Source organism: Aquarana catesbeiana, linkage group LG12, assembly GCF_042186555.1.
Source record: "Aquarana catesbeiana isolate 2022-GZ linkage group LG12, ASM4218655v1, whole genome shotgun sequence".
NCBI classification, from domain to species: domain Eukaryota; kingdom Metazoa; phylum Chordata; class Amphibia; order Anura; family Ranidae; genus Aquarana; species Aquarana catesbeiana.
The window spans coordinates 224,154,344-224,177,088 of NC_133335.1; the positions used below are offsets into that span (position 1 = coordinate 224,154,344).

Below are 22,745 nucleotides of genomic sequence, written 5' to 3' on the forward strand. Positions count from 1 at the left end.
CCAGTCAGTAGATTGTTCATAAAAATTAGGAACAATGGTCTGGCAATTACTTGCCTGAGTTCTTTATGGACCCTCGGGTGCAAGCCATCTGGTCCCAGTGACTTAATAATGTTAAGTTTTTCAAGTCTCTTTCTAATCACATGTGAGTGCACATCTTTCAGTTTCGCACTGGTGTTCACATACATACTACACTATATATATGTTATTTGCTTAATGTCTGTAGTGCTTTCACCATATGGATTGTTGATGAGAGAAACAGAATCTTTCCATCTGTGTCCCTGATTGAAGAATCGAAGTATTAGCAATGAGAGTTTTAGGACCACTCAAAAAAAAAAAAAAAAAAAAAAAAAAGGTTGTTATTTTCAGGTAGAAGAGGTGTGACTTGTCATTACAATTGGTACACGAGGGATTCTCAGCACATAAAGAATATATTTTCCTATTGTGTGGCGGACTTTTATTCTACAGTTTTGTAATTTAATTTTACTGGCATCTCACTTTTTTTTGTGTATACACGTCACCGATTTTTGTTATATTGGGTTTGGAATGAGTTGGCAGGTTTTGTGTTTATTATTCTCAACCATTTAGCAGACCGACCTAGTCCCTGATGCTGCCTTTATAAGTTCCAAGGTCAACGGCATAGCTCCAGTAGGGTCGCTGCTGTTGGTTCTCAAGATGTTTTTAGCTATTTGTAAAGGATTTATTTTTCCCACTTACCACCAATGGAACCACCTTCTTCCCACTGTAAAGAGGCCCTTTTTCATGGACCAACAATGAAAGAAGACATGTCTTTGTTACTTTTCTGGTTGATATAATTTTTTGTTTTCATTTCCTGATGAGCACCAAAAATAATGTGAAATAATGCAGGGGAACTTTATAAAATGATTCATCTTGGGTGTCAAACATTTTAGGGGAGTCATATTCTTTTGTTGACTATTATATCTGCAATACAATACATCTTACTTACAACACTGTAGGATATAAACATAATTTTTGGCATTGGTTCCCAAGACCTGAATATCATTAAAAGTTCCTCAGTGATAAAACAAAGATTGAGAAAGGCTTCTTTAGATACTCAACCAGAGGTGGAAGTGCCTGGTAACCTTGGTCACCTGACAAAGGATGGGCGTGCCATAGAATCCAGGCTTAGATGTGAAAACCCATAGGCATCCAGAGCGCCCTTGGAACTCCCATCAGAGGATGGAAGAAACAAAGAAACTCAGGGAGCCCTCAGACACACAGAGGAGGAGAGCACCATCGAAGTCGGGGGGAACTTCACATCCACCAGCAGCAGGGTTACCCTCTGACATATAACAAAGGGGGGAGGGGACTATGGAACCACTCCGAGAGCAGTGGTGGTAAACCTTGACACCCCAGATGTTTTGGAACTACATTTCCCATGAAGCTGGAGCGACGTATGCGTACCGCATGACCACGTCTTACGCGTTTCGTCATCAAGACGTCACCTGAGGCGCGGCTCAGATGACGTCTTGATGACGAAACGCGTAAGTCATGGTCACGCGGTACGCATACGTCGCTCCAGCTTCTGACTTTGCACTATCTTCCGGTTTTGGTAGACGGCCCGTGGAACGCACGCCGCTACCACTCAATTGTTGCGCCCATCGGCCTGTAGCTAGCCAGCAGAGCACTGTCAGCTCCTAGTTTTATTTCATTTTGGCAGCTGCATTGTTTTAATCAATAAATTTGTTGGATTTACGCTATGAGGCTCCTCTCTTCTCTATCTATGGACACTTTCCGGTGGATACTAGTAAAAAGACAGCGGTGATCTAAGTGGAAAGGAGACCCCAGATTCCGTGAGAGGGACACGGATCGTTCAGGACTCCGGCTACTGGATCGACATACACTTGCCCATTACCCCTGCAGGGGTTGGGCTTTCTGGTGAGTGAGGGGACAAGTGGGGGTTCAATCAAAGAAAGTTAACATCAACCACATCAAACCTGTCGGGGATCGTTTTGGATGCACACACTACCTGCTCACAGGGATTTTCCTCACATCCATAGGACAATCTGTATTGGACAATACAATTTTTAATTTTTTGGAGTACTTGGTTGCACAGAGTATTACTACATAACTTTCACTATATAACTCATACACTTTTATGACAATATTTTTTTGTTCGTTGAATATCACTTTTGGGATTTTTCAGTCAATATTAAGAGTTTTTTTGTCATTTCTATGTGTCACATTTCTTTGTACATTTATTAGTGGGATTTTTTTGAGGATACAATTGATGTTCTAGCTTCACCCACATTCGTTTTTATTTTATTTTACATGTTATTGTGGCTTTTTGGATATTCCATATTTTTCATGACACATATTTTAATCAACCTTGTTGCACTGAACATTTTTTATTATATATTTTTTATTATGTTTTTATGTTATGATGCACAAAAAATTTTTTCTCGTAGTGAGGTATTTAATAATCAATATTTCTCATGACACATATTTTAACCTGACCTGGTTGCACTGTACCTTTATCATGTTGGTTGATGCACAATAATTTTCTCGCAGTGAGGTGTGAATTAATAATCTGATTTGTGAACACCGCCAATTCCCCTTTCATATATATGTTTTCAATATTTGGACTTCACCTTGGTGTTTTCCTTTTTCTGGGGGGCTGCAGTTCGTAACTGTTGTTGGTCCTAAGCACGGAATATCTGAATTTATAAGAGGGTCAAAATAGCCCAACCTCAGTCACCCAACCAAAGGAGGGAACCCTATGCAAGTGGAGCTTCACATATCCAACAAGATGAAGGAAACACCTTAGAAGCCCAGGCAGAACCACTGACACCTGCCAGGGAATGTTGAGCCATAAATAAGCAGGGTCAACCTCAGATACTTAACCAAAGGAGGGGAGTCCAGGGGGAACCTCAGACACAGAACCAGAGGAAGGGAGCCTCATAGAAGCCTCACACAGATACAGTGGGGAAAATTATTTGATCCCCTACAGATTTTGTAAGTTTACCCACTTACACAGAAATTGAGGGTCTAGATTTTTTTTTTTTATCGTAGGTGTATTTTAAATGATAGAGACAGAATATCAACCAAAAATCCAGAAAAAAAAGTAAGGTTTCTTGGCTGTCGCTTGGCAACTCGAAGTTTCAGCTCCTTCCATAAATTTTCTTTATTATGATTAAGGTCTGGAGACAGGCTAGACCACTCCATGACCTTAAAGCATAACTTCAGTCATTTTTTTTTTCAACTTTCCATCTAATAAATCTTCTGCCCTTGTTGTTTTAAAGTGTTACTAAACCCAGTAATATGAAAATAGTTCATCCGCCCAAACCCCCCCCCCCTCAGTGCCCACAGCATATAAATCTTATCTTTACATTAAAATATTGTCACTATATACCTTTTTGGATGATCTGTATACCACGGTTACATCATAAACTGCAGTTCCTTCAGTGCTGAGAGTTCAGGAAGTTGGAGATTTTCACTATTTGACTCAGTGGACAGAGATTTATGCAGTATATTTGGCAAATACAGAATCACAGTATATATAAAATAATATGCAAAGTGGTTGGAATGGCTTCAAAATGGCAAAGATGTTTTTATTACAAATTAGGTGAGCAGACTGCAGTTCCTTTTTAACCACTTCAGGACCGAGCCTCTTTCTGAGATTTGTTTACAAGTTAAAAACAGTTTTTTTTTGCTAGAAAATGACTTAGAACCCCCAAACATTATACTTTTTTTTTTTTTTTTTTATAACACCCTAGAGAATAAAATGGCGGTTGTTGCAATCTTTTCTATCACACCGTATTTGCACAGCAGTCTTACAAGCACACTTTTTTAGGAAAAAAATACACTTTTTTTAATTAAAAAATAAGACGACAGTAAAGTTAGCCCAATTTTTTTTTTATATTGTGAAAGATAATGTTACACCGAGTAAATTGATACCCAACATGTCACGCTTTAAAATTGCGCCCGCTCGTGGAATGGTGACAAACATTTACTCTTAAAAATCTCCATAGGCAATGTTTAAAAAATTCTACAGGTTGCATGTTTAGAGTTACAGAGGGAGGTCTAGGGCTAGAATGATTGCTCTCGCTCTACCGATCGCGGCTATACCTCACATGTGTGGTTTCAACACCGTTTACGTATGCGTTCGCATCTGCACCCGAGCTCATTGAGACGGAGCGCGTTTAAGAAAATTTTTTTTATTTCACCTTTTATTTTTTCAGTTTAAAAAAAAAAAATTGTCACTTTTATTGCTATTACAAGGAATGAAAACAGTCTAATGAAAGTGAATGAAAAGTGTCAGTCTAACTCACCGCATCAACTATCTCGGTAAAGAGCCTCTGAGGCTCTTTACCACGTGATCAGTCATGTCCAATCACGGCTGATCACGGTGTAAACAGGAAGAGCCGCTTTATCGGCTTTTCCTCACTCGCTCCTGACATCTCTTTGAAAATCAGCGACTTTAAAAAGGTACCTGCAATGCTTTGATGCGACTTTGAGCCACAGAGTGTAAAGTCGCATCAAAGTCACACTCTAGCCTTAGGTTACGTTTCCACTAGTGCGACTTCAAAGCTGAGCAATTTAAAGTGCAGCTTTTACCCAACTTTACACTCTGGATCAAAGTCCCATCAAAGTAGTGCAGGCACCTTTTCAAAGTCGCAGCATAGATGGGAACGTTTCCCATTGAAATCAATGGGCTGTGACTTGTCATGCGACTTTGTGTCCAAAGTCGCATGACAAGTCGCACTAGTGGAAACGGAGCCTTAAAATTATTACTCACGTGTAGCTCCCTCAGCTAGGTGTGTGCCACACCATGTACAGTGCCATGCCATGCACACAGGGCCATACCATGCACACAGTGCCAACCACGTGGTTGTACACTGTAGAAAATCTGCAGCATGATGTATCGCTGGGATATGCAATTAGCAGACCTCCAGCTGTTGCAAAACTACAAGTCCCATCATGCCTCTGCCTTGTGGCTGTCAGAGTCTTGCTATGCCTCATGGGACTTGTAGTTCTGCAACAGCTGGAGATCCGCTAATTGCATATCCCTGCTGTATCGGAATCTATATCACAGTTTCTAACAAACAGAACATACTTCCAAAGCCTGCCCTCCCCGCTCTCTCAGGAGAAACTGCTATCCAAAAGGAGGCTATGAAGACAGGAGGAGATCTGAGAAGGAGGGATGGGGGTGGGGCTGGGCAGGTCTAGGCATGTCTGCCTAAAAAGGAGAGGAGGGATGGGGGGGGGGGGCGTGTAGTAGAGAAGGACATTTTGCAGGAAGCGAGGGGCCCCCATAAAGAATTCAGAAGGTTGTCCCTGAAGAACAGGAAGAAGCCGATTGTCTGGCTTTGATCCAGGGGTCTTCAAACTGCGGCCCTCCAGGTGTTCAGGAACTACAATTCCCATCATGCCTAGTCATGTCTGTGAATGTCAGAGTTTTACAATGCCTCATGGGATGTGTAGTTCTGCAACAGCTGGAGGGCCGTAGTTTGAGGATCCCTGGATTAGACTTTCTAAGCGACACAAACCGCTATACAGAAAATGAATGATGTCAAAGATAAAGAGATTTTACATATAATTAATAGAAATTTTCTCATTTTTGACTGGACTTCCACTTTAAAGTGGATGTTAACCCGAATTTTTTTTTATTTTTATATCATAATGTAGAGTATAAGATTTCCTATCATTTGAGCCCAGTCTTGCCACACAGAGTTAATCCATCTCTGAGCAATCCTCTTTTATTGTTCAGTGAGATAAAACTTGATAAACTGAGAAAAACTTTGTCAAATCCTCCCCCTTGCTGTGAGTGACAGGTGATTTACATATCTCGTGCACTAGCCTAAGACATAGGCAGTATTTAATTCCCTCCCCCACTCCTTTCTTCAGCAGCTCTGCAAGGATTGGCTGTTCCACACCTCACCATGATTGGGCATGCTGAAGTCATGTGGTTACTTTCCTGTCTTTTCACTGGATGTTAGAGATCATAGCAGAAGTTCAGTGTTAGAAATAAACAGGAGAAAATGCATATTGACAAGGGAAGTGTAGAGGTGGGCGGGGAGTCTACTGACATCACGACTCCACCCACCGAGCTCCAGACAACAGACCCACCCACAGAATATGCAGTTTTTCGGGTCTCATAACAGACAGAGGGGAGACATTTGACAGGTAAAGATACATGCAGGAGGCGTGTATATCCTTATAGATAACCCCCATGGCAGTAGTTTAGAAAGGATGACATTGGGTTTACATCCACTTTAAGGATTTAGAGAAGATCTGTAAAGAAGAGTGGACCAAAATCCCTCCTGAGATGTGTGCAAACCTGATCACCAACTACAAGAAACGTCTCACCTCTGTGATTGCCAACAAGGGTTTCTTCACCAACTACTAAGTCATGTTTTGCTTGAGGATCAAATACTTATTTTATTCACTGATATGCAACTCAATTTATAACATTTGTATCTTGTGGTTTTTTTTTGGTTGATATTCTGTCTCTATCATATAAAATACACCTATGATAAAAAATTATAGACCCTTCATTTCTTTGTAAATGGGCAAACTTACACAATCTGCAGGGGATCAAATAATTATTTTCCCCACGGTAGTTGTCATTTCAACAAGTTGTGACTAATATAATTCGTATTTTCATACTTCTGAATTGTGTTAAATGTTTCCTCTAGCATGAAGCCTTTACAGTCACTTATTAATGGAATCAATTGATTCCCGAATATGTTTTTGGACAGTTGTGCTGGGATGTGGCCCTGTACGTTTTTTTGTTTTTTTTTTTTTCCCCCCAGAATTGTTTTATTCTTGTTAAAAAGCACAAAAGGTGTGAACACGCAGACAGGTACTCTTCATCATATCTACAAGCCTACTGATGAGGAATTGATCTTCGTTCTCATAGCAGTGACATCTGGTGTGTTCAGGAAGAAGCCCCCCCCACAATCACCATTAAAGCTTTATTGATCGATCACCCGATTAAAGCAGAATATATATTATAACAATATGATACATTATAATATCTTACATAGAAAACTTTACAGCCTTTTATCATTCAGAAAGTTTACATCCAGAATCGGTCACATCACTAAGTTTAAAGCAAATTAAAAATCAGAGAAAAGAATAATTTACACATTATGAAGGGGAAGTATTATACATAGATTTATATAGACTGAGGTACAAGAATCCTAATAATAATGATTATGATGATAATTAGGAATGCACCGATACCTTTTTTTTTTTTACAATGAGTACGAGTACCGATACTTTTTTTTTTTTAGTACTCGCCGATACCGATTACCGATACCGACCGCAACTGTTTTGTTTTAACTTCAGCTGTCAGCAATGGTACAAAGCATTGAAAAGTCATTTACAAATGAAATGAATTTTTTTTTTTTTTTTTTTAAATTTAGCGCTTTTTCAATGTGAAAATATATGTTAATATATGTGTAAAACTATTCACTAACAAAGCAAACAATAAAAAAAAAGTTTTAATTATTTATTGTTTATAAAATGGACGTGAAGAAAAAAAAAAGCAGGAAAATAATAATTAAATGGAGGAGAATAGGGAGTTAATTAAGGCTGATTAGAGTAAATTAAGGGTTTATAAGGGGTTAAAACAGAGGAACATTTGCTCATCCTTTTGATCTGCAGATGAAGAAACAGAAATGTACAAAAAAAAAAAGTTTTTATTTTAGTGTTTCAGGGCTGAGCAATGTTGTTAATAAACATTGCCGGCTGCTTTTTTTTTTTTTTTTTTGACAGCTCCAATTACCGGACTTCTTTAAGTATCTTTAAGTTTTGAAAGTATCGGTTTCAGGTATCGGTGCATTTGCACGAGAACCAATACTTGTGCAAATACTCGGTATCAGTACTGGTACTAGTATCGGTGCAACCCTAATAATATGTCCCCTTCCGTCCCGAACAATGGGAGAAGCCACAGATCTGACTAGCCCCATACATGAGTGTCACATGATCGCTCATTGAGGTCAGCTGTATTCATTGTAATTTTCCAAGATGGAAACCGTTCAGTGTGCAAAGGCTTGAAAAACATGCAGTTAAGTAGTTACCAGTGTCATTTGCAGATCAGGTGCATAATGCTTAGTTCTCACTAGTACGACCCTCCCCCCCCCAATTGTCGTGCAACTTCAATGCAACATTAGGGCTTATGTGACTCTAAAGGTCGCATCAAAGTATGAAGACGATGTGACTGAGTCGCATAGATTAGGACGGTTGCCATTGGAATAAATGGGTTTTGACTTGTCATGTGACTATGGGGTTGATTAACTAAAGGCAAATGCACTTTGTACTACAAGTGCACTTGGATATGCAGTCGCTGTAGATCTGAAATGAGGGGAAGCTCTGCTGATTATCATCCAATCATGTACAGGCAAAAATGCATTTTTTCCCCTTACATGTCCCCCTCCGATCTACAGCGACTGCACTTCCAAGTGCACAGTGGATTTGCCTTTAAGTAAATCAACCCCCCCCAGTGTCACAAGTCGCACTAGTGTGAACCGAGCCTCAGAGGCGTGGGGAGTATATGTGGCACGAGAACAGGAATGTAGTGGGAGATGTGCAGTAAGGATGTGTTCCGGGGTGGTAAACAAGGCTGGGGGGATGATATGTAGTTAACTAGGACTACACATGGATAGTAGAGCTGTTGGCATACACATAATAAACAGAAGGGATAAGATGTGGTCATGTGCAGCAAAGCGTTAGCAGGACATGGCCAAAATGGACGGAAGAGATGCGGTCAGGGGTGACATCACACACAGCCAATGGCATCATGTGGAATCTCAGGGTGGGGGACGTCATACGGCTGGACACACAAAAGGGTGCTGGAAATAGAATTCCCTTTCAGCCACATCAGTTCCCTCTACACACTGTACACAGTACACTGCATCATTCTCACAGGAGATGTGTATGGATGCAATAAAAAAACATTTATAATTGCTGGCTGAAGGTGGAAAAATGGATGAAGGTGGAAGACTCGGACCTGCTCAGGAAACCGATGAGAGATTCGCTGATATTTTAATTTGTAAAGGATCACTCCACCCAAACCAAAAAGCATTAAATTCTAAATATCCTTATAATATTGACACCAATTTATGTGAAATTCTCATACAGGACAGAGGGAAGAAATATCTATGGGAGGGGAGGACAAGAAGCTGGTTGTGTTTTGAAAAAAAAAAAAAAAACACTTGTCCAGCCACTTCTTTATCTAGCAATAGCCAGAGCCTGAAAAATAAAAAGGTTTTGTTTGGGGAAGTGAAGAGCATCCCGACAACCCTAAAGCTCAATGAAAAGATGACCAGTATCCTCCATGACTCCCACCCTAGTTTCCTCATGGTGTGGGCCCCATGGTGGTCTTATGCCCTTCTAGTTCTGCAACCCACCAGTTTGGGTATTTCAGGGTAATCTCTTCCGCCCTCTTGCCTGGGGGAACCCCTCTCCCTTCCATCTTGCTCCTTTTCTCTTTTGGGGATGTATTTTCTCTTTTGCAGTTATTGTACCAGAAAGAGACACTTTTTCCAGACACTTTTACATATTAACCATTGAGATTGAACTGAATCTGTCATTTACTACCACCTCCTGATTAAAGAGGAGCTCCAGTCTGAGCAAAATTTTTTTTAAAGTCGGAAGCTATAAATACTATTAGCTGCCGACTTTTTATAAAGGGCACTTACCTGTCCGGGGACCCAGCGATGTCAGCACCCCAAGCTTATTCTTCAGTCGGTTCCGGGTGCAGGCGCCAGCATCTTCACTAAGGGAAACTGGCAGTGAGGCCTTCACAGCTGGTTTCCTACTGTGCGCATGCTCACACACAGGTCCCAGAAGACGGCAGGGGGAAGGAGGAGGGGCTGGAAACACTTGGAGATCGCCACAGGGATCTTACCTGGAAGTGGGTGTGGGTACCTGCACCCCCCCTCCCCAAAAAGGGCCAAATGTGACAGTGGAGGATGCTTCCCCTTTTAGGTGTAGGTCCGTTTTAAAGAAAACTCAGTTGTGTCCTTTAGTCCTCACCACAGGATCCTTTGAGGATATTAAACAGAATCCTGTGGTGTGATTCAGTAAGGTCACCTTCACCTAGACAGGTAGGAAAAGTATATTTACATTTTTGTTTTCACTTTTACGAAGCCTTTTTTTTTTTTAATCAGGAGGTGGAGGGCTGACAGATTAGATGTAAATTCACAAAAGGTCCACTTTTCTTACAAGTCTTGGATACTACAATATGGCATGCAGGTACCGCCATCGTATTTAACGCAAACGTCAGACTCGGGTAAGTGAAAGACAGGATTCCGCTCAAATCCCAGCCCATTGGTCCCTCCTCTCTGACAAGTTTAATCCACACTGGGCTTCGACATAGAGCCTCTACGATTAAGCCCAGTGGGGGTGAAACATGTCAGAGGGGAGTGACCAATAGGCTGGGATTTGAGCTGAAGCCTGTCTTTCATTTACCTTACATTGGAGTGAAATACAGGGTGCGGCCGTACCTGCATGCCATATAATATTTTGGAGCGAGAAGTGGTCTCTCTGCCAGCAACTGAATATAGACTGCAAACCTGGAAGACTGATACTGCAGGCTTGGAGTGGCACCGATCTGTTATGGTAGTTTAATACTACAACCTTGAGATCTCCCCTCTGCCATAATTCCCCAGCTTTGTTCCTGTCCAGCTGGGAGTTTTGGGTGCCCCATGGGGGTGTGTTCCAGCTTCTCCTATTACAGGTCACCATAAGAATAAACAACCAGCAGGGATATTGTGCATAGCAGGTAGGAGACCCAGGAACTCAAAGCAGGGATGGTGGGAACCCCTATTAATGGGCACAGCCAGTTTGTAGATCCCAGGAACTTAGTGCAGGGATGGTAGGAATCCCTCATATTGGGCACAGCAGGTGTGCAAACCCAGAAATTGAGTGCAGGAATTTGGGGGGGGCACCCCCCTCATAATGGGAAAGGTGTTCTACTGGATGAGTATACACATTTCCAGGTACAGTATATAGAGCTGCTACAACATTTCTAGCTGGAAACTGCTCCAGTTCAGGGGATTATTGATGGCTGTATATAGGTGGAGAAGTGCGATTGCTGGGAATGAATTTGGAGTGTATGCACACTGGCTATACCTCAGGGTACACAAGGGATATATTGGATTGCCAGAAATGACCTTTTTTTTTTTTTTGCAAGAAACCTAGAGAGTCATTATCAGATCTGACCTCTCATTACAGAAATGAATAAGTGGATTGCTCCAATGTATATCAGGCCCGGGTAATGCCAATGTGCCTCTGAGCTGTATGCACAGGAGGCGGCACTGCCTAGCCAACTTCTCAGTTACACCCAGCAGGGTACACAATTGCTGAACCCAGTGGGACCCTCCTATAAACCTGACCTTAGACCTCTACACATGATGACAGTGTTGTAGACATTGACCAATAAATATCTAACATTACAAACCCCAAATCCTCATCTGGTACCACGGCAAGGTCATCATGGGGTGACCAATAAATAAAAGAGTAAAATCAGATTATGAAAAGCTTTACCCCAAGTAGAAAAAATAAAATTATAGATTCATCTCCAACCAACTAAGAACTATAACGAGTATGAACACTGCGGAGAACATAAAAGACACTTTAAGTTCCTAAACCTACGTTCCGCGGGGGGGGAGGGGTTGACCTCTGTTGCCCACAGTCCGGGCTGGGGGCAGACATGGTGGGTAATACTGGATGAAAAGGTAGGCCGGTTGTCTGACTAATACACAGAGGAATCAGTCTTCAAGCAGCACTCGCCACTGTACTGTCCATCATCCACCATAACTGTCCCAGCAGCACCAATCATAACCGACTCATGCTGTTCACCTGAGGCTCCTCTTCTGGGCTCCAGATCTTAAAGACGACCCCAATCCGCAGGAAGAACCTCCTCAGCACTGCACGCAGCTCGGGAATCAGATCAAACTGCATGATCTCACACAGCTGGGGGTAATACTTGGAGGCGTGTGCCTTAAACTGCAGAGACAAAAAGGAAAATGTTAGCGACGCACCGCGCAAAAGGTGGAGCAGTGGGCAGACAATGCAAGGCCTTTCACAAGGGATCAAGTGGAACCAGTAGTTGGGAGTCAGGGATCAGCATACCGGGATGGAGGGGCTGCTTTAGAAGTATTGATATAATCTGTGAACTTCAATATTGATGTTCTCTGAGCATTTCTACAATTTATTTTAAGATGCTCCAGGCCGATTCCCCAATCAGATGAAAAGGATTTTGGGAAATCTTAAAGAGATTGTAAAGTCTCACTTTTTTTTGCTAAAAAAAAAAATAACAAACATGTTATACTTACCTGCTCTGTGCAGTGGATTTGCACAGAGCAGCCCGGATCCTCCTCTTCTTGGGTCCCTCTTCGGTGCTCCTGGCCCCTCCCTCCTGTCAAGTGCCCCCACAGCAAGCAGCTTGCTATGGGGGCACCCAAGCCGGGCTGCAGCTCTGTGTGTCCATTCAGACACGGAGCTGCGGTTTGGCCCCACCCCTCTCCCTCCCGATTGGCTAACTGACCGATTGACAGTAGCGGGAGCAAAAAGCGCAGCTGCTGTGTCTCAGCTAATCCCGGACAGTTGCGACATCGCTGGACAGAGATGGGGCTCAGGTATTAGGGGGGCTGCTGCACATAGAAGGCTTTTCATCTTAAAATGAGAAGTCCAGGCAAAGCTCATGTAGCTGGGCTTCTCCTATGGATCACAGGAGTCCAATTAGTTTTGCATTCCTGTGACCCGTTTTCACTGAAGTCCGCTCTCTGCTGACGTCACAGATATTAGTCCCGGAAGTCTGGATTCGCCAGGTGCCTGGACTGACACCCGTCTCAGCCTCTCAGCAAGCCGCTGAGAGGGCCACTCCGCCTCCTCCACAGCTCAGCGCTCCAATGAGCGAGGAGGAAGATGGGTAGAGAGCTGTGACTGACAGTCTGCAGCTCTCTGCTCACGGAGCTCTAAAAACTGAGTGATCTGTGGTGTTCGATCGCTCGGTTTTCAGTGCAAAGGCGCCGGGGGAACAATGCGGCATGCACCTAAGTAAAAATCTAAAAAACTGCGACTTCCATTAAAGTCTATGGGAACAAGTCAGATAGAAGTTGCTTTAAAGTAGTACAGTAACCTTTTATAAAGTCGCAACGACTTCAGGAGTGTTAAGACAGCTTTCATTGACCAACATGGGATTCCACGTCATGAGACTTGGGGCCTCAAGAAGTTGGATCCCAAATCACGCCAGTGGGAGCTGAGCCAAACAGAGGATGCATAAAAGAGAAGTCTGTGTTGTCCCCAATTAAATCTAAAGAAATGCAGGACCCCTTCACATAATTGTCTCATCTATCCTTGTAGGAGGCCAAAAAAAAGGGAAGAGCCCTGAAACTGGGAGGTCAAATCGCCTACAGAAATTGGACAATTTACCACACAGGATCGTTCTGCCATAATACTACGCACTGACTCCACAGCACTCTATAAAGGAAGATCGGTGACATGATGAATGGATACCCCCTTCAACTCACAAGGTGACTGGAGAGGCCTGAATGAGGGACGGGCAGCCCGGAGTGATTGGAGGAGGAAATTGTGAGGCTGATACTGCTCAAGGAACAAGATGGGGGTCATCATACAATCACTGCACCTACCTTCCCGTCTGTAACTTTCAGGGTTTTGGTAAGAAGTAACATCAGTAGATTGGTCCAGGCCTCTCGATGACTTTCTGAATTTACAGTGATAAAATAGGTGAGGGCCTCGCTACACACGCTGCAATGACAGACACAGAGATCATTAGAAAGGAAATGGACCGCATTCCACTTGAACGTGTTCCTTTCCCAATACTGGCAGCAATGCCAAAACCTGCAAAAGTTATGTGACATCAGTCTGGGATCAGGGGGTCTCTTCTTGTGGAAGAACCTTTAAAATAGGATGCACCTGAGCCAAGACGGAGTCATATTTATTATAGCAAGCAGCTTATTCAACCAGGGTTTCATGAAACTTATGAATCCTCCAGAGGTTGCCAGGGGTCCTTGAAGTAACTATTCACCCGACAGTCCCTACAGCGCCAGAGCCAATTGTGAGAGACCAGAGGGGCAGTTTCTCCCATATTTCATGTAACAATGACACTAATCATTTAAGGGGGGCCCTCAACTGACTGCCAATGTAAGGTGCCCCTTCTACCAATTGCTATTGTAAGGGGGCCCTTTTCCACTGATGGACATTGTAAAAGAGTCCTTCTCTTACTGACCACCAATGTAAGGGAGCCCTTCTCCACAGACCACCAGTTTAAGGGAGTCCTTCTCCCTTTGGTCATTAGCACAGATATAACTCCCTGCTAATTGGAGAACCCTAGCACTAACTAAGGGTAGGTTCATGTAGATGTGGCTCTGCGAGCCGCGTTTTGCACATGCACAGCAGCCCATGAAACGTAGGAAAAAGGTCCCTGCAGCAGTTCTAAAATCGCAGCCTGCGCGTGCAGTGTGGTTCCCAGTGCAGGTGTGATTTCTAGTATTTGCAGCGTGCCATTAGAATTAATGGCACCTACACACATCCAGCGCATTTTTCTGTGCAAGTGGTTACAAGCCCCACAGTGGGAACCATCCGCACAGATGTGAACCTAGCCTTAAAGTGAGGTTTGTTGGACTGCTGCGGAGGGACCACTCATGTCTGAAGGTCTGATGCTGCCACTGAAACTGAAAAAAACAAAAACAAATGAGAAACAAAACTTCTTAACAATTTATGTTTTTGAGAACCCTATATGTATCTCATTCAATTTATAGCAGACAACTTAATTTGGGTTTAAAGTTGGGGTTCCCTAAGAAAATAATGCAAGAAGTTTCTCCATTGAAACACTGTTTTAATACAGACTAATGTGGGTGGGGGGGGGGGGACACTAATGGACTAATTTATTTAAACAGACTAATGGTCGGGGAATAGATATAAAGGGGGGGGGGGTTAATTTGTTTCCTAGGTGCTCTGTTCTCCTTTTGTGCTTTATTTTATATACTTCAATGTCTAGAGATATAACTAGACACAACATTTGATAAACTTTCTATAGGTTTCGAATATCTAACGCACAATGCTTGTGTAGGATGTACAGACTGGTGATAGGGGGCTCGTCGACAGAATCTTACGTTAAGAGTCGTTGCTCTATCACATTCCAGGAGTCTTGCCTCTGCGGGTCTGTATACATCCGGAATAAAATCCGCAGACAACAGGCCAGGCTGCTGGTCTCCTGCTTCAGTAGGTTGGGCTTGGATTTCCCCTTGAAGCCTACAGAACAAAAAGCCATCATCACGAGTACTCCCTTCTGCATTTCCTATACGGCAGTGGTCATCAACTCCAGTCCTCAGGGCCCACTAACAGGCCAGGTTTTATGTATTACCTTGGGGAGATGCAGACTAGAATACTGTAATCACTGAGCAGCAAATGATATCCCCTGTGATGTATTTCAGTTATCTTGCAAACCTGGCCTGTTAGTGGGCCCTGAGGACAGGGTTGATGACCACTGCTATAGGGGACACACAATGCGATCCTGCCCCATGTGCCTTACCTGCTCTCCACAGTGCTGTCCTCTGCTCATTGTTGGAATTGAACGCTTTGGCGAAAGAATGCGACTCCTGCAAACAGTCTAGCAGTTTAAAGAGATGCGGAGTTGACATGAACTTGTACATTCCCTGATCTTCCGATTCAATGTGAATCTCTTCTTCCAGGGCATCCCTCTGTGTGTACAGAATATACAAACATGTATTATTACAGGTTCATATACATGGATTCTAGAATTAACTTCTTTCTAACTGCAATCTGTAGACCAGAGATAGGCAACCCAAGGAACAAGTGCCAGAGTGGTCCGCTAATGGAACCCAATTTCGAGGTAACTTGGAAGATCATCAAGTCGCATGTGCGTAGGCTCAAATGGACTTGGTTATGATTAAGCACAGTTGTGTGAAACGCGTCAAACATCTGTACCGGTTACTGTCCTGGGTGTGTCACTTTGGGATGTTTAAATAAAAGGATTCAGGACCAGCTGTTGTGTGCAGCTATTTTTTCCAGTACATGCTATACAGAGGCGAGCACCCATGCATGGAGGAGTCTAACAGGTTTAATTGTCTACCCTGGATGGGGCGTTTCTCCTGCTCTCCATGGCCCACCAGAGGACCAAAGAATCCTCCGCCGGGTGCCTGTATCCTGCTAATATAGTGCCACAGGCTGTGATTGGCAGCTCACCAGGCTGTCAATTACAAAACCTGGCCTGACCCTTTGAACCATCCTGGAGGTGGGCCTCAGGTGCAGAGAGGCCTGCCTAACATTACTGACGTTTACATGCCAGCCCCCTCCTCCTAGTACCAATGTAGGCCCACCTGCAGCTGTGAACATCGTAAAGTGAAAAGGCCCACCTGCCCACCCTCTTCCTACTCCTAGTGGAATGGACTTCAGCAGGTATGAATATGAAACCCCTGGGTTTCTTATGGAGCATGAACTTGGATTAATATGGGGTCTGATGGAGCATATATTGGTTCTGATTTGAAGTCTGAAGGTGCAGGAATTGAGACTGACCAAAGTAGTGAAGTTGAAGGAATTGGGGCTCATCCCAGGTCTGATGGTACAGGAATTAGAGCTCATCTGAGTTATGATGGTACAGGAATGGGGGCTCATCCCAGGTCTGATGGTACAGGAATGGAGGCTCAATCCCAGGTCTGATGGTACAGGAATGGGGGCTCATCCCAGGTCTGATGGTACAGGAATGGGGGCTCATCTGAGTTATGATGGTACAGGAACGGAGGCTCATCCCAGGTCTGATGGTACAGGAACGGAGGCTCATCCCAGGTCTGATGGTACAGGAACGGAGGCTCATCCCAGGTCTGATGGCACAGGAACGGAGGCTCATCCCAGGTCTGATGGCACAGGAACGGAGGCTCATCCCAGGTCTGACGGCACAGGAACGGGGGCTCATCCCAGGTCTGACGGCACAGGAACGGGGGCTCATCCCAGGTCTGATGGCACAGGAACGGGGGCTCATCCCAGGTCTGATGGCACAGGAACGGGGGCTCATCCCAGGTCTGATGGCACAGGAACGGGGGCTCATCCCAGGTCTGATGGCACAGGAACGGGGGCTCATCCCAGGTCTGATGGCACAGGAACGGGGGCTCATCCCAGGTCTGATGGCACAGGAACGGGGGCTCATCCCAGGTCTGATGGCACAGGAACGGGGGCTCATCCCAGGTCTGATGGCACAGGAACGGGGGCTCATCCCAGGTCTGATGGCACAGGAACGGGGGCTCATCCCAGGTCTGATGGCACAGGAACGGGGGCTCATCCCAGGTCTGATGGCACAGGAACGGGGGCTCATCCCAGGTCTGATGGCACAGGAACGGGGGCTCATCCCAGGTCTGATGGCACAGGAACGGGGGCTCATCCCAGGTCTGATGGTACAGGAATTGGGGCTCATCTGAGTTATGAAGGTACAGGAATGGAGGCTGATCTAAGATCTAAGCCATGCTATTGTTCACCGACACACTGTGTCAATTTGCAAGCATTGGACAACCAATGTGGAAAAGGTTGCAGACCCCTGCTGAAGACTAGGGTCTCCTTCTACAACACCCTATACTAATGTATTGTTAACTGTCCCCCCATGACAGCTACCATCTGATTCTATCCGTATCCGCTAGTGATCACTGACAACACAGGTCCCCACTTACAATGGGGAACCAATCATAGTGATTCTTAGTCATGTAATGTGCACTTTGACAGTGATCACATGTAGGCTGGAGGTTCTTGGTCTCTGCAGTGTTTCTTAACCTGACGCCCGATGCAATGCCCGTTTCTGAGTGAGGATGGGGACAAGGCATACTGTCATGCTTTCTCACAGCATGGTGTCCCCTGTTGATGAAAAAGGTAGACATACATATGTTACATTCTGCAGAAGCATTGATCCTTTACCTGGGCTGCAGCCAAGTGTTCAGCATCCTCTTTCTTGCTGGTAGCAGGGAAGAAGACGATATTATCAATGGTCTGGATCAACTCCAGCTGCACAACACATTTGATAAGGAGCCCAGCGAACAGCTTCTGATCAGCCAGCCCTGTGTGGAGAGACAATGATGGTCAGCTTGTGACCGGGGATACCCTGTGTGAGGGGGACAAGAAAACCGGACTCACTCTCACTGCTCTTCCCCTTCCAGTTCTCCTCAGAGACCTGACTTTGTGCCCTCTCCGATGGATTCCTCTCCATGCTGCTCATTGACTGGTGATCGATATCCAGATCCTGCTGGAAACCAGAAAGAATGACCAACACATAAAACACCATCATGTCTTGGAAAAATTCATACACAGCCCTGGCAGGCTGACCCCCCCCCCCTTCTAAAAGACTTGACCTCTGGGAAAAATTTACCCCTCTTCATGACCAAGCCATTTTTTGTGATACGGCACTGCGTTACTATAACTGACAATTGCGCAGTGCTGTACCCAAATAAAATTTACTGTGAGGGGAAAAAAGTATTTGATCCCCTGCTGATTTTGTACATTTGCCCACTGACAAAGAAATGTTCAGTCTATAATTTTAATGGTAGGTTTATTTTACCAGAATAACAAAAAAAATTCAGAAAAACACATTTGAAAAAAAATGTATAAATTGATTTGCATTTTAATGAGTAAAAAAGTATTTGACCCCTTCCCAAAACATGACTTGGTACAGAATCCCTTGTTGGCAATCACAGAGGTCAGACGTTTCTTGTAGTTTGGCCACCAGGTTTGCACACATCTCAGGAGGGATTTTATCCCACTCCTCTTTGCAGATCAACTTCGAAATCTTAATGACTTGGAGAAGAAGTTTGGTAACCTTCAGCTCCCTCCACATATTTTCTATGGGATTAAGGTCTGCAGACTGGCTAGGCCACTCCAGGACCTTAAAGTGCTTTCTCTTGAGCCACTTCTGTGTTGCCTTGGCCGTGTGATTTGGGTCATTGCCATGCTGGAATACCCATCCACGACCCATTTTTAATGCCCTGGCTGAGGGAAGGAGGTTCTCACCCAAGATTTGTTGGTACATGGCTCCGTCAATCATCACTTTGATGCGGTGAAGTTGTCCTGTCCCCTTAGCAGAAAAACACCCCCAAAGCATAATTCCACCTCCATGGTTGATGGGGGGATGGTTGTTCTTGGGGTCATAGGCAGCATTCCTCCTCCTCCAAACACGGCGAGTTGAGTTGATGCCAAAGAGCTAGATTTTGGTCTCATCTGATCACAACACTTTCACCCAGTTCTCCTCGGAATCATTCAGATGTTCATTAGCAAACTTCAGACAGGCCTCTACATGTGCTTTCTTGAGCAGGAGGACCTTGCGGGCGCTGCAGGATTTCAGTCCTTCACGGCGTAGTGTGTTACCAATTGTTTTCTTGGTGACTATGGTCCCAGCTGTCCTGAGATTACTGACAAGATTCTCCCACGTAGTTCTGGGCTGATTCCTCACCGTTCTCACGATCATTGAAACTCCAGGAGGTGAGATCTTGCATGGAGCCCCAGACTGAGGGAGACTGACAGTTATTTTGTGTTTCTTCCATTTACGAATAATCGCACCAACTGTGGTCACCCTCTCAGCAAGTGGCTTGGCGATGGTCTTGTAGCCCATTCCAAAAAAAAGGAGAGGGTAGAGAGCCAACTAAATGAAGGTACACATAGGGGTACCACCGGGTAATTATCCACACACTCAAATCGAGTGGGACTCAGTGGCCAAAAGAGAAGCATATGAAAAAAATGGTGCACTATACCAAAGAGAAGGTGAGTGCCACATGGAAAGAGCCCAGGGTAATAATACCACTATTAGTTGTTATATTAAATAATTTATTAATATTATGAAAAAAAGACTATACCAAATACCAAAATAAATGACAATTGAACAAAAAAATCCTACATCTAACATCATATAGACAACGATGTCTGGTACCAAGGACAAAACACACATAGAAACAAACAAAGCAACAGACAAAACCCAAGCAACTATGTATAAATCTCAGAGCACTATAGAGAAGTGCCAATTTGCAGTAGCTGTACTACCAGCCAGGCAGTCCTATTGGTAAAAATACAGGCAACGGCCATTGCAAAAACAAAGAAAAAAACAAAAAAGAGCGCCAAACCGTGGCTGAAGAGGATACCGCTAGTGTGGAACAATCCTGAGGATAAGGGGAGGGCAAAGGACAGGAGAAAAGGGCTGCGTATCTGCAGATACTGTGGCATCCACTGAATGATGAATGACCATCGACCAAACAAACCACCTGTAGCCTGTCAGTGTTCCTGGGGAAACAGAAAGGTGGATGATAGTTCCCGGATGGCTAAATGGTGATCACAATGAGATGGATGCAGAGATTCAATCAGCAAATGAAATGCATATTTATGTGTGTCAACAAAAAAGTTGTAAAGGCGGCACTGCGTAGCACAGCCATACCAGAGCTCCCGAGCTCTCTCTTCAAGGCTATGTTGCCAATCACGTATCTCCAGAGACAGTTCATTCACGGAGAGTGGAGAGCAGGGAGATCTTTGACTGAAATGACTGACGGGCCCCAGGCTGCTGCTCCTGTGTTCCACTGTTCCCAGAGCGCGGTCCACGCCACGGACCGGCGCAAAAGTGAGGTGGTGGTATCAGCTGGATGCTTGGGAAAGTGTCTGACGCTCAGAGGAGTGACGTCAGCGCGTTTCACTGGGAAACCCCAGCTTCTTCAGGACTCTTGTAGCCCATTCCAGCCTTGTGTAGGTCTACAATCGTGTCCCTGACATCCTTGGACAGCTCTTTGGTCTTGGCCATTGTGGAGAGATTGGAATCTGATTGATTGCTTCTGTGGACAGGTGTCCTTAAATACAGGTAACAAGCTGAGAAAGGGAGTGCTCCCAATAATCTCAGCTCGTTACCTGTATAGAAGACACCTGGGAGCCAGAAATCTTGCTGATTGATAGGGGATCAAATACTTATTTCACTCATTAAAATGCAAATCAATTTATAAAACTTTTTTGAAATGTGTTTTTCTGGATATTTTTGTTGTTGTTATGTTTCTCGCTGTTAACATAAACCTACCATTTAAATTATATACTGATCATTTCTTTGTCAGTGGGCAAACGTACAAAATCAGCAGGGGATCCAAAAATACTTTTCCCCCCCCTCACTGTATAGAGCTTTCTTTTGGTGGTATATGATCACCTCTGCATTTTTATTTTTTGCACTATAAACAAAAAAAAGGCTGAAAATTTTGAAAAACAAATCTTTTTTTTTTTACTTTCTGCTATAAAACAAATAAAAAAAAAAAAAAAAAAAGTCTTCATCCATTTAGGCCAATATGTATTCTGCTACATATTTTTGGTAAAGTAAATCCCAATAAGAGTATATTGATTTGTTTGCGCAAAAAAAAGTTATAGCCTCTACAACCTATGGGATATATTGAAGGAATTTTTATTTTTTTTACCAACGGCGAGAGCAGCATAACAGGATTGCTATATTGCGGGGGACATTCGAACACTTGACACTTTTTTGGGAACCAATGACACCAATACAGTGATCAGTGCTAAAAATATGCACCGTCACTGTACTAATGACACTAGCTGGGAGGGGGTTAACATTAGGGGGCGAGCAAAGGGTTAACTGTCTAGCTATCCAGTGTTTTACTACTGTGTAGGAGGTGCTTTTACTAGGGGAAGACATGGATCCTACTACAGGACCCATGCCTTCCCTCCCGTCAGAACGGCAATCTGCCTTGTTTACGTATCGCTGTTCTGTCTCTCTGCAGGAAGATCTGTGTATAATCACAGCGGAAGCAAAATGCCAGAGGCAGGCATTCGCACCCCCTAACCGAAAGCACAGGATCACATGTGTGAAAATATATATTATATACAAACATATATATATATATATATATATATATATATATATATACACACACACACACACACACGTATATGTATGTATATATATATATATATATATATATATATATATATATATATATATATATATATATATATATATATATATATATATATATATGATCCTGCGCACAGCTGCTGCGCTGTAGCAGTAAAACTGCTATAGGGCGGTCAGCAAGACCAAATGTTGGTGAAAGGATGGCCACAATGTAATCCTTCAGGCATTGTGGGTGTGTGATCCAGGAAGACCAAATTTATTTAAATAGACAGCAAAAGCTTGGACCAATATAAAATACATATAGTTATGCTACAATGATATAGTCAAGTCATTGCATTGTCACATATGAAGTCTGTATATACAAAGCATCTGGCGTCTATATATAAAAGGCATATCCATGTGCAATTTCTTTGTTGTGTGCCAGGAATGGCTGATTTTTCCCTCCAGGTATGGGACCTTATACCAAGAAATGTTCATCTCACTTTCATTAGGTTACTTTCACACTGGGGCGCTTTTCAGGTGATTTAGTGCTAAAAATAGCGCCTGTAAAGTGCTTCTCATGCCTCCCCCCCCAGTGCTTTCACACTGGGGCGGTGCGCTTGCAGGACGAGAAAAAAAGTCCTGCAAGCAGCATCTTTGGGGCGGTGTGGGAGTGGTGTATACACCGCTCCCAAAATTCCCTGCCCATTGAAACGAATGGGCAGCGCTGCCGAACCTGCAAAAGCTCTTCGGCAACACCGCAACCCTTTCTTCGGCCACTAGCGGGGATTAAAAGCTCTCCGCTTGCGACCGAAAAGCACCGATATAAAAGCGGTAAAGCTTCGCTAAAACTAGCGTCGCTTTACCGCTGACGCCGGGCACTAGATACTTT

At 43.8% G+C, this 22,745-nt stretch overlaps 1 protein-coding gene across 2 annotated transcripts in view; it reads right to left on the reverse strand.

Annotated features, from left to right (window-relative positions):
• Positions 1-6,563: 6,563 nt before the first annotated feature.
• Positions 6,564-22,745, reverse strand: part of ARFGEF2 (ARF guanine nucleotide exchange factor 2) — an 86,074-nt gene continuing 69,892 nt past the window's right edge. The window contains exons 34-39 of one of the 2 annotated variants that reach the window (XM_073606776.1): positions 18,130-18,238; positions 17,914-18,053; positions 15,527-15,695; positions 15,108-15,246; positions 13,623-13,740; positions 6,564-11,976 (exon numbers count right to left, since the gene is read on the reverse strand). In XM_073606776.1, the coding sequence (XP_073462877.1) occupies positions 11,806-11,976; positions 13,623-13,740; positions 15,108-15,246; positions 15,527-15,695; positions 17,914-18,053; positions 18,130-18,238 (846 nt within the window). In that variant the 3' untranslated portion in view covers positions 6,564-11,805. The remainder of the gene's footprint in view (positions 11,977-13,622; positions 13,741-15,107; positions 15,247-15,526; positions 15,696-17,913; positions 18,054-18,129; positions 18,239-22,745) is intronic. The other variant, XM_073606777.1, reaches the window with a different exon arrangement.